Raw genomic sequence first — 12,832 nt, 5'->3', positions numbered from 1 at the left:
AGAGTGGCTCCAAATCTGAAAAGGGGGGAGAAAAAAAAAGTCTAATTAACCTTAAGTCCAGAGCTCTTCTGAAGGCCTCATTTTCCACTGTGTGATGGTCAGTGCACCTATGATATGAAGAGCTGGGCTTACTGCATTCTGCTCCACTTCCATTGTTTCTTCAAAGCATCTTCTTATTTTGGAAAAGACTGACACTGGAGCATCTTTGAATCAGTAATGTCGTAGGTGTTTCTTTGGGAAATCATTGTTTCCTGGTAGCGAAAAGTAAGTGCATTTTCTTTGCAGGCTATACTTGATACAATCATATTCTGGAGGTTTATCAAATTGATTTGCCTGTAGTTGAGATTCATTTGATAGTTCAATTTCTAACACTGAGTTATTTGTGTAAAAAGTTTTCTGTTCCATTACCAATACATCCACTATTCTGTGGATGGGAAATTACCTTTTTATCCTGGATGAGATCATGAAAGAAGAGCCTTCTTACTCATCCATCACCAGGGATGTGCTTTCACTTGTGGAAATGATTGACCCATAATCATATCTTTGCTGGGACAAATCATATTTTTGCTGCTGCTGCAATCAAATCCACGTTGCAGAATGCAGTGTTCTAATAGAATGAATATCAAGGTGGTTTAACTCTTGATCTTCCTGAACCAGTGTTATACAGTCAATTAATGCCAACTTCTATTTTATACTTCATTATATTAAAGTAATGTGAAAGAAACACAAACACAAATAGACAGCACCAATCATAGGCCTTGTGCAGGCTACAGAGTTTCACAAATTAATTTCTCTCTCAGACTTACAGCTCTTGGCTGAATTAGAATCTCTCTATGGGAAAGACATCAAATCTTTGAGTTAAAGGATTTCAGCATTGACAGTAAGCCAGTAAATCAAATAGCTAATAAATCCCACAACTATACATATTCCTTCTATACAGACATACATTCCGTTTCCAACTTGGAGTTTCATAGCTTCAATTTTCAGCTGCACTGTTTCATTTAATTGGCTGCTGCTCCTCTCAGAGCTGTAGTGGCTTGCACCAGCCTTTGCTGGTGTCCTTAGTTCTCTGGCTATGTCCTGGCTCAATGCAGAGTGAGGCATGGCTGTGGCCCATCCCACCCTTGCAATTTTTCTTCATTGGTAATCCCACATAGGGAGGCTGCAGGAGAGCTCCAGTAGATCCCCAGCTCCACAGCTGAGCCCCTGAAGTGCAGCAGAAATCAGTATAGATACAAGCATGAAGAAAATTGTTCTCCCCAGTCCGCCTATCCTGCTCTGATTTCTGCTCCAGAAGCTATTTTTTGCCATTTCTGTCGGTGTCTTTCAGACCTCATCAACTGGCCAGTACTTCTGCTAATCCAACAGAGACTCCCAGTGGGAAAGGGAAGTGATTGGAAGAGAAGGTAGATTAATTTTGCTGTTCCTGCACTGGCTGCTGTCAAGGCTGATTCACAGCCAAGCAACAATAACACAAGAACATGTATTTCAATTGCTGATGCCTTCTGTTTTGATTTCCTACTGCCACTTTATAATCTTGTTCATCAGGCTTATTTAATTTATCAAGCCTCCAACTAGAGAACAGCATCCCAAAGAACCTCTGTGCAGAGGTGTGTATGGTAACTCAGTGGAATAATTTACTAAACCACCTGCACAATGTCTGTGTTTGCTTTTTGGGGCTTTTCAGTGGTGTAACCATAGCTATCCCTCACAGACATACTGAAAAAAACCCCACAGGGGTATGCAAAGCACTTTCCCTAACTCATGTCTGTTTATGTGTGATAATGAGCTTAAAAAGAAAAGTTTCTTAAATAGGAAGTAACAATTTTTTTGTGGAAAAACTATTTTATATCTCTGAAACTATTTAGAGATGATGAAAGATTCAGAAAACTTTTAGATATTTTTAAGTGCTATTCCTATTGATATTTATTTCCACACAGTGTAATACCAATTTGGATGCAGTAATGCTTTTTAGCTAACAAGCCAATGAAAACATTTTTTTTCTGTGCTCTTGTTCAAAACTATGAAGTTACACATTCTCTTAATGATGCCATGAGAGATGCTGTCTGTGGATTTAAGCAGAAACCTGCTGTTTAGTTTTTGACTCATGAGCACATACTCTGGTGACAGTTTCCATTAGGCAGACCACTGAGGGCAGTAGTCAGCACGAGTGAAAATTGAGGCTGCTCATTGCAGCCTAATTACCTCTTCAAGCATCCAAGGTAGAAATCAATGGCCCAAAATTTCTCATCAGCTGCTGGGTTTAGCTCCTGTAGAAACAGGCCCAGGGCCCCAGGACCTCTTCTGTGAGAGGTGTGGCTTCTCTCAGCCTGCCCTGCAGAAGTTCATAGCACTTTGGAATGCACTGGTCTGTCTTCTGTAAAAGTCACGCTCCCACCTGGGGCAGTGGCGTGGAGTTTGTGCTTGCTCCTCTGCTGCCACAGCCCATTGTCCACTTGTTGGAGGTGGCACATTCCTTCAGAGCCTGGATGTAAAGCCTCAACTGTGGGCACAGCATGGACACAAGACCACCTTTACCAATTTTACAAACTGCCTTATCATCTGCCTATGAACATCTTAGGCTTGGCTTGGCTGGTGCTCAAGCAGAGCCCTTTCCTGGTATTAATTTTGCTTTCTAGACCAGAGAACAGAGGTGCAAATGGGTGTGTGGTACATAGCAACTGCCTAAACTTTATTACATGCTGCTAAAACCTGGTCTCCCTCTCACATGGTACCACTCTCCTGTATTAATGTGATAATAAAAACAATTTGTGCATGTTGGGTGATAGAGATCAAGTCAAATGTCCTGACATCACACTGTCAAAGATGCACTGGAAACTGTATCTTTGAGGGGACATGGAGAAAACTGCAAATATTGTCAGTCCAATTCCTTGATTAGGCAGAAATCTTTTCTTTTCTTGGAGAATAAGGAGCAGAGCAGCCTCAGCAAACACTGCATCCTGGATCAGTCTCAGGCTGAGAGTGCAGGGCTTAAAGGAGGAAGAATTAGTTTGTGCAATTCACTTTTACCTTTGCTCTTCAGAGAAAGGAGTTGATCTCAGGTTGTCATGACCTGAGGGACATGGTTTGTGTCCCAGTAAGGGAAATGCAGAGATGTTTTGCCCCAGCTGCTACAGTCTGGAGTTTTGGGGATTTTCAAGTATATCTTAGCCTGGAGATGGAGCACCCTCGGTCCTTCTTCCTTTTCTTCGCTTGCATGGCACAAGTCATGATTAGGTGTATGCAGAACATGTTTCCTTTTAAAAGCCCTTCTAATGCTCTCTTTAGTCCATTCATGGCTGCTGATTCCATCACTGCCTCTGATGGCCTGTCCCACAGTAATTGCCTTTCACATAACAACATCTCTCTCAACCTCCTGCAGTCGTGCCCCTTTCTTTGCTTCAGTCTCTGCTAAATTTGTTTTCTAAACCTCCAAGAAGGTTTTGTTGGGATTTTTTTTTTATTCCTAACAGCCTGAACAATGCTACCCCTGTCTCTCTTTAATGTTTTTCTTCCTAATGAGTACAAAATCTGATATCCCCAACCTGTAGCCACATGTGAGCTTCTCTCTTTGTGTTTATTGCCTTTTCCACAGCAGCCTTCCCATGATGTGATGTTCACATAGCAAACTTCTATTGTGACTTATCAGCCTTTTTTTTATGTCCTTTAACAGTATTATAGGAAGATTGCTGCAGTTTCTGGATATTTACTAAACCCAGCATCATATTGCAATAATAGTTTATATGCCTGCTAATTTTTATCCAGAACATTATGGGATTTTTTTCTTTTGTTCTCAGAGACTAACATCATTTGATTGTTGTTTGCAATGGATATGGATATTAGCTCAGTTTACTGGAGCTATATGCACCCAATTTAGCACTGGATCATCTTTTCAGTGTAGATTTCCAGCTGATCTGTTTCCAGTCACTACTCTGAGAATGAGTAGGACAGTCTAAAACACATATCCATTACTGAGCAGTAAATTTGCTTTTTACCAAGATTTTCATATGTTTTCTTAAAGGGATATTTCCAGCACGAAAATCAGTTTCCTGCCAAGTCATGGATTAGAACTCATTAAGAAGCTAAGAGCAAGGTCTACATACAATTTAAAAAAGCTTCCTGACTTAAGCAAATTTAGATCTTTGATTGAGGCAAACTTCACCTATCCTAGCCATTGCTGTGCATTTACAAACTGGAAAAGACAAAAGTAAGTGATTTAATTTGTTTTTCTTTCTGGTGCTTTTCAGCAGTTGATAGTGAATTAAATAAAATTCCTCAAAATGTGGATAGAAAAGGTCTCTTCAGTGCAGGTAAGTAAATGGATGGAAATAAATGAATACACAATATGTAAAGGTTTGTGCATGCTACACAGTGCACTGCCTCTCCATTGCAGGGAATTACTAAATTTTGATAGCATCAGCACTTTCTCCAGACACAACTCTGCCCTCACCTGTCATAAATCCATCTTTCACTGGGACGAGCCTGGAGCCACACTGAAGACATTGACCAGGAAACATTTGATAAATTTTTCCGAAGATAGCTGGAGGGGGAAGGCTGTGTTGGTAGAGAAGCTGGTCAACGCTTGTTCATCAGTCCAGGAGGGCAACAGGACCACTGAGTGATCCCAAGTTCTTCTTTAAGAAAGCCTCATTGATGTTGGAGCACTGCCCAGCCAAGCATCACAGATATATCATCTGTTGAGTTCATATTCGCAGCAATTTGGGACATGTTTTCTGAGCAGATCCATTTCACACAAATCAACAGAGTAGGGTGGGAGGCTAAGGTGCTTTTTTAGACTTCAAAGGCAATTTTCCATGCTATTTTTAGTTTACCATTACCAAGTTGCAGTGAGGCTTTAGGTATCATTGAGTATTTTCACCTCGGTCATACAGTCTTGAAATGTTCACGTTGAGTAGTTAATGAACCTCCTTAATCTGTGCCACTGGAAAACATGAGAATCTGGTTCCAACAAAAACCCTTGGTATTGTTTGAAATTCTTCCTTTACTGGATGTTCTGAAAGGCTTGGACTTTGCCATAAGAGAAAAAAAAGTATGAACCATGGTTACAATTCAAGACATCAGAAGTGGCATAAAACTTCAAAGAAAAGTAAATCCATGCAGAGAAAGCACAAACTTTTAATAGCTTCTATTTTAATATCCTTTAATAGTTCTATATTTTACTTTTAGCATTGTATTGTCTCCAGACAAGAGAAGATAACTGAGTTTGCTGATAGCTAATAAATGTCATCTACACGTGTTTACAAAACTGTGTAAAGAGTGCAAGTGTGATGCTGGAGACTGCAGTGATGACAGAAGTATCTGACGGATTCTGTCCCCCATCACCCATTTTTGATCCAAAATGCCAAGTTTTCACTAGAACAGTTGATCAGCAGGTGATGTTTTCACACACTTGTGCAGTCTTATGCAGACACAGTGCCTGCTGACTTCTAAGCAGAAATGGGTCCAGTCCTTCCAGAACTGGTGGCAAAGTGTTATTTTCCAATGAAAGCATGTTTAGTTCTGGATCTGCAAAGGAACACTGATATCACTCTGATTCATATTTTCAAAGGTATTGGCTTCTGGGCTGCTTGGACCTAATCAGGACCCATATCCCAGAATCCACCCCTTAAGTTAGGCAACTGGACGTATCAAAAACAAAGTAAGAGTTGCTATTGAAGGGAAGCTACAGGAGGAAATAGTCCTGACCCTGTGGTAAGCTCTCAGTATCTAGTCCCCTCATTTGGGCTTTGAAAAACTTCCATGCCACACACTTGCACACAGAATTCAAGTCCACAGCACTCACTTCCCCCTTAGTACAGCCCCACTTTTGGAAGCCTTTCCCTGGCTAGCAAGAAGGCAAGGAGAACATAATACAGCCCTTTCCACAGCCTGGGTAAGTGTAATTTTGCAAAGAAATGCCAAGAAACCTGTGAAGAACTCACATAGCACCAGTGCGGATGTTCGAAGCTGGGCTGGAACACCATGCCATGGTGGGGCTGCTTCTGGAGCAAGTCTGGTCACAACTCTACCTCCCTGGCCAACAGAACATATTTATCCATGCCTTTAATAGTTACCATTTGTATTTTCTACCAAACATTAGGCATAAATACAAAATGAGAGCCTATTACTTATAAGAACCCATTACTTACATGAGCCCTTCCTGTCAGCTTCTTTTTAACATGATTAAAAATTTTCATTTCTTTCATACAGTCATGTCTCTTGTAGTGAAATTGGTGTGAAACTGAGATCCTCTCTCCAGATTAAAGAGAGAAAGTGGATGCATGTGTTTGGTTTGAAGACTGAAAGTATTACCATACACTTCAGCAGAGATTAGTCACACATACAGTAGCTACACCCTCTTTCATTTCAAAGCAGTTTTCATGACAGCTGGCACAAGCTGCGTGTGCACTGAAGGCTTCTCAGGCTGTTTAGAATTTATTAATAGTTTGCATAGTGCTTGATCACACAATGTGTAATATTCCTTTGGTGAGAGCTGTGCTTGGCTCAGAGCATCAGGCATTGCTTGTGGTGATGGGAGCTCTGGTGCGACCTGGCTTGTCGTGCACCTTCACAGGAGACGGTCATTCCTTGTGGCCATTTGGCTCACAAAATACTTTCAGGTAGTCCAGGGAGTATAAAAAGGATGCCTCATCACCCCAAAAAGTGATTTTCTAAGGATTACAGCAGTAGCTGGTGTTCACATGAGAACTCTGGGAAGGAATTAAGACAGGGATGTGCAGCCCCTTTCTGGCTGCCCATTCATGTTTGATTTCCCCTTTTTGGACTTTTGCAGCACTCAAATCCCCAGATAAAATAAGTTACCATAGTGGGTCATGCTCAATCACCTCTCCAAAAACTGTCTGCAGCAGCAAACAGGTGCTGTTGTGATAATGGAAAGCTTAAACCTGTTACAGCAACAGTGCTTTCTAAGTTTTGGAGGATGCCACATCAAGCACAGTTCTGCCAGTCTAAGAAACACATTTAAAACATAAGACAGTTTTGATTTTTTTTCTCATTCCAATCAGGATTACATGCTAAATATTGATCTGTAGTTTGAATAATATGGTGCTGGTGTAAGAAAAGATAAGCTGCATTCTTAAGACAAGTCTAGTACAGTATGTTGAACTCCCCTCACGTTTTTCTGTGACTGGAAAATAATATCCTTGAAGTATGGATAGGGCAGAGGCCGGATGTTAAAACCCTCAACTTGACATAGGCCATTACAAACTTCAGCAAGATTTTGGCTTTCTTTGACATAAAGATCACCTTCTGCCCAAAAGAATGGCATTGATATGACTCTGTCCTTACACTTGATCGTTATTCTTTGGAGGAGCTGTCACTTGAATTCCTACTTTTTCAAAAAATGTGCTGGCATCAGGAATGGTGTTTGGGCCCCATCTCACAAGAACATACTATCAGTTGCTCACAACTCACTTAATGGCACTTTTTGGTGAGGATGATTGGCTTGAGATAGGACTTATTACAGAACACAGGTCAAGACTATTTATTCTGCAGAGCATGTTTCTCAGCACACAAGATCCTGCTGCCAGCAGATCCAGACAAGGCACATAAAATAACAACTTAAATAACAACTTGTACAAAGGTAGTAATTTTTGTTTATTTTTGTCAGAGCACTCCGCCAATTTCAATTTTGTTCTCTAGGTTGCCCTTTCTGCAGTTTATTTTTCTAGTTTACTTGAGCAAAATAATGTTAAACAGTAAGGAAAGTTTACAAAGAGAGGGAATGAATAAACTATATTATGACACCCATGGTCGCAATAGGAAGCAAGGACCCCCACATCCCTTGGGAAATAATGTTTTAACTTGCTGCTCTGAGTGCACTGTACAGCCCAAAGGGTGAGAAACAGAGGGCAGAGATATGACAAAGAGTCAGTATCAGAGGATGGCTCTTCCTTCCCTTGGGAGTTTCATCTTACCTGCTCCCAATACAGGGAACAAGGATACTTCCCATTACCCTTCCCTGGAGCAAACACCATATTCCTTGGGACCCTGCTTTTATTTGGGATACTGGCTGTAAAAATAAGGCAAGAATTATTGAATTGTAATAATCAGAAATATTTAATTGTCCTTACGAATCACTCTTGCCTGGGTATATATTTAGGTCCAGGTAATGCCTCCAAAATTTTAGAAAAAGTTTATTTTTGCCTCATGCTGGGAAATAATTGGCTACAAACATTTCCCTCGGTTCATTTTCAAAGAACCACCAACTGCTGTAGCTTTCAGTGCCCCCAAGTGCCTGTTGCACTAAAAAATGAGGGACTTTTTCTCCTGTTATTGCTCCTTGAAAGCCTATATTCCCTTTCAGCCAGAGAACTGTTGATATATTGATCAATACTCTGGACCCTTCACTCATCCTTATGCAAGTAGAACACAGGAGAGCAGAATGTAATGCCTTGTTATTGCTACTGTGACCTTCATAGTGAATATTTGACCTCACAGAAAATCAGTTTTCTGACTCAGCTGACAGGCAAGATAAAAAATATTGATAATAGTAGAGGATGTTCAGAATCTCATAGGAAATGTCCCTCACCATCTCGTGCTGGACCTTCATTAGTTTTCTTTTCTTGCAGACCCTTTAAACTCAATTTTTGGAAGATGTAGTGAGTGCAGAAAGTCAAAAGGTAAAACTGGGTTACAAAGAAGAATTCTCCCTTTTAGGCTGCTACCAGTTGTTAAAAATTTCAACTTTACAATCTTTGCCTAGAGAGTTCTTTTCTCAACTGTACCCAGAGTCAGGGTGGAAGATAAGCTGGGGTCCTGTCCTAGAAATTACACATCTAAACTGCAGTCTGGGTAGTAGCTGCATGTAGGCGGAGCTGAACTGGGTTGGTTTTACAACAAAATGTCAAGTATTTTATTCTATAACTCAGATTAGGTCTGCATCCAAAGCTGTGGATACAAGTTCATGGGACAACCAAATTCTAAGGCAGCCAAAGAGCTGTTGTAAAATCTCACCATTCATTTCATGTTTATATTTGATATTTCTTGATATTTATGATCTTGTTGGAACTGATCATCTTTCTATCATCAGGCAAAATATTTGTTTCTTCTGTAGGTCTATGCATGGAGAAGGGCACAGAGCTAATATGCTACAAAACAAAGCCAAACACAAAACTATCAAAAATGCTAGCATTTACTTGTGCTACTAAAAAAAATCTAAAATTTTTTTAAAATACTTTCTGACAGAAACAAAAACAACTACTGTTTCCATTAAAACGTTCAGTTTGGTTTGATTTGGTTTGGTTGGATTTGGTTTGATTTGGTTTGATTTGATTTGGTTTGGTTTGATTTGGTTCGATTTTTCTTCACTTCACTGTATTTCTAATCCACTTATTTTAAAAAACAGTTTTTAAGCAAAATGGTCTCCCCTGCCTTGTGTTTCTGTTGGCATCTGTCATCTCGAGATTATCTGGAATCCTGCATGAATTTATTTATGCTATTTACTTGTGTTACTGCCTAATCACTAATACAATGTGAGATACTAAAAATGAACAGCACAAAATGGAGTTATGTGCACTGGTAGAGTTACAAGATGGTGGTCATCAAAACCTTTAGGAAAAAGGGAATTTGACAATTCCCAACTGACTTGACTCATTCCTCAAAGCTCAGTCTTGCATTGGTGCTCATTGTCATGCATTGCCCACACGCTTGTCAGTGACAGCTTAGGTGAGAAATTCATTTCAAACGAGGGAGGCTTCTTATAGAGTGTGTTATCCAGGTGGATAACTGCATCCTGAGCATTAGGCAAACATTAGGTTTTCCTTTCCCGTGCAGTTTATGATGTTTCCAAGTCATTTACATGTTCTTGTAGTATTTTATAAATAGGGACCAGCCGCACTATTAATTTCAGGCTCCAGGGTAATCTGTATAATCAGCTAACCAGAAAAACTGCGCTGTTAATGGAAACTGGAGGGGTTTGTGTTTGTTTTTTGCCTCATACTGTGTTTCTTAGCTTCCAACTCTACTCTTTTTACAATTTCAGGACCGAATTACATCCCATATGTAGCATATCTCAGGTGAAGCAAGACTTTGAGGAGAAGCCTGGCAAAAAACTACAGAGAAGGTCTGCAGCTGAAGATTATATTTCCAACTATGGCATAGGATTTGACCCAGCAGAAAATGAATTTGACTATGGTTTATGCAATGAAGTAGTTAATGTAGTCTGCTCTCCTAAACCCGATGCTTTCAACCCATGTGAAGATATCATGGGATACAACATTCTGAGAGTCCTGATATGGTTCATCAACATTTTAGCTATTACTGGGAACACTGTTGTCCTCATTATTTTAATAAGCAGTCAATACAAACTCACCGTTCCTCGCTTTCTAATGTGCAATCTTGCCTTTGCAGACCTCTGCATAGGGATCTACCTGCTGTTTATTGCTTCTGTAGACATCCAGACCAAAAGCCAGTACTACAACTATGCCATAGACTGGCAGACTGGGGCAGGCTGCAACGCTGCAGGATTTTTCACAGTGTTTGCGAGTGAGCTCTCGGTCTACACGCTGACAGTGATCACCCTGGAGCGCTGGCACACCATCACCTACGCCATGCAGCTGCACCGCAAGGTGCGCTTGCGCCACGCCGTGATCGTCATGATTTTTGGCTGGGTGTTCGCCTTCACAGTAGCGCTCCTTCCCATATTTGGGGTCAGCAGCTACATGAAGGTCAGCATCTGTCTGCCCATGGATATAGAAACGCCGTTTGCCCAGGCTTACGTTATGTTTCTCTTAGTGCTGAACGTACTCGCGTTCGTCGTTATTTGCGTCTGCTACACCTGCATCTACTTCACCGTGCGCAACCCCAACGTCGTCTCTTCCAACAGCGACACCAAGATTGCCAAGCGCATGGCCATACTGATCTTCACAGACTTCCTCTGCATGGCACCAATATCTTTCTTTGCCATATCGGCCTCGCTCAAGGTTCCTCTAATCACAGTGTCCAACTCCAAGATCCTCCTGGTTTTGTTTTACCCCATCAACTCCTGCGCTAACCCTTTCCTCTACGCCATTTTCACCAAGACTTTCCGCAGGGATTTCTTCATTCTCTTGAGCAAGTTTGGTTGCTGTGAAATGCAGGCCCAGATTTACAGAACAGAGATCTCCTCGTCTGCTCATACTTTCCACACAAGAAATGGCCATTGCCCTCCTGCATCAAAAAACGGTGATGGCACTATTTATTCTTTGGTTCCCCTGAATCACTTGAACTGAAATGCTTGCATAAATTTCTGTCTGAGGCAGTGTGCTAATCACTTGTAAGTGTGTGAATTTGAATAATGACTTCAGCATAACATGCAAACTTGTTTTTTATGAAAAGAAAATTCTTTTCAATTCCCTACTTTTGTTCAATGAACAACCATCAGAGATGACATATCATCTTCATCAGTTCTTGAAGAACAAGGTGCCAAAGTGTTCATGTAGAACTGTCTCAAGAAATAAATGAGATCATAAACTGGTATCTCCCACCATGCAGGCAGAGATTCCTTTCATTCTAGGGAGACGTTAGTTGCTTATTGATAATGAAGTAGTGGTTATATACAATTTCAAAAAAAATGTAGAATCAATTTCTTTTCCTGTGAATTGTGTTATAGCAATACAGATAATTAGCTTTTTTCATTAATCACATCTCCTGGGGTTACAGGAGACAGAAGGCCAATTTAAGTCCTCCTCCAGCACAAGCTTGCTAGGAATGAGAATATCTCGTGATGTTTCCATTTCTGTTGAGCACAGCAGGGAGGCAGGAGGCATCTCCAGCTATGCTGAATCTTTGCTGTTCCACACTGTGTGGACCTGCCTTACCCTGCACAGAAGTGTCACTTTGGGTGGTATTTGTATTGGTTTAGATTGGCAGGCCCAGAGAAACCTGTTTCATCTGAGTTTGTATTAAAGAGCTGGTTTGGTTTAGGGTTTGTTTTCAAGGTAAGAAAGAGCAAGAATGAGGGCAAGAGAAACCCTTCATAATAAAAAGGGTGTTCTTTAAAGTTATTTTCACTGAGTTGAATTCACTTGTGTGTCTGGGAGCCTTGGATACGCCAGCATAGGCCAATGGGCTGCTCCACCAAGACATGTGAATCAGGTTTGCCATACAACAGCATTTGTGTATTATACTGCCTGGGCTGCACAAAGAACAACTGCACTCGTTGTGGTTTTTAAATCCCCGCACAAAAGTTCATGTGAAATCCTAATTTTTTGTGTACTCCTTTTAGGATTTCTCCTTCCCTTCTAAAAAAAATCCTTCATGCACACATTATTACATGCTGGTCCAGATTGGAAGACCTGAAATAAATCACAAGCCGCATATGTTGAAATAACAATCCCCCAAAAAAAAGTTGAAAAGAAGAAAGAAAAAAAATTAATCAAGATTTTTTGATTTTACAGGGGTTTTTACTTACATCTCAATGAATGTACAGAATTTTTACGTGATTTGAATATCTAATTTTCATGGTTCATCACTCTAAATTGCAATAAAGATTCATGGATGGGTAGGGTTTTCTCATGCTGATTATGTGTCTGTGTGTGCATATGTGGGCATAAAGAAAACACCAGGAGAGCAGTCTGGGCTTCATTCCCATTTCACATACAACTCACAGTTCTGCCCCATGAAATTATAAAAGCTTGGAGTCTCCATGGTTAAATGTGATGTGCTTTAAATGTTTCCTACCTACAGCTCATAAAATTTCAGTAGCAAATCTTGATGCTTCTATCCATAATTTCCCCTGTCATCAGTTTCACATTTCAGCATCTGACTCTTATGTGAATAACAACAGGAGGTGATTATTCATTCAGTCCTAGCCAGGGAAGGAACTATCAGC

General features: G+C 40.6%; 1 protein-coding gene across 4 annotated transcripts in view; it reads left to right on the top strand.

The window, feature by feature from the left end:
* Nucleotides 1-12,350, top strand: part of LOC119699891 (follicle-stimulating hormone receptor) — an 80,050-nt gene extending 67,700 nt beyond the window's left edge. For all 4 annotated transcript variants that reach the window (XM_038133938.1, XM_038133937.1, XM_038133936.1 and 1 more), the window contains 2 exons: nt 4,022-4,207; nt 10,004-12,350. In XM_038133938.1, the coding sequence (XP_037989866.1) occupies nt 4,022-4,207; nt 10,004-11,231 (1,414 nt within the window). In that variant the 3' untranslated portion in view covers nt 11,232-12,350. The remainder of the gene's footprint in view (nt 1-4,021; nt 4,208-10,003) is intronic.
* Nucleotides 12,351-12,832: the final 482 nt, after the last annotated feature.

This window comes from Motacilla alba, chromosome 3, assembly GCF_015832195.1.
Source record: "Motacilla alba alba isolate MOTALB_02 chromosome 3, Motacilla_alba_V1.0_pri, whole genome shotgun sequence".
Taxonomy (NCBI): Eukaryota; Metazoa; Chordata; class Aves; order Passeriformes; family Motacillidae; genus Motacilla; species Motacilla alba.
This window is presented reverse-complemented; position numbering and strand designations above follow the sequence as displayed.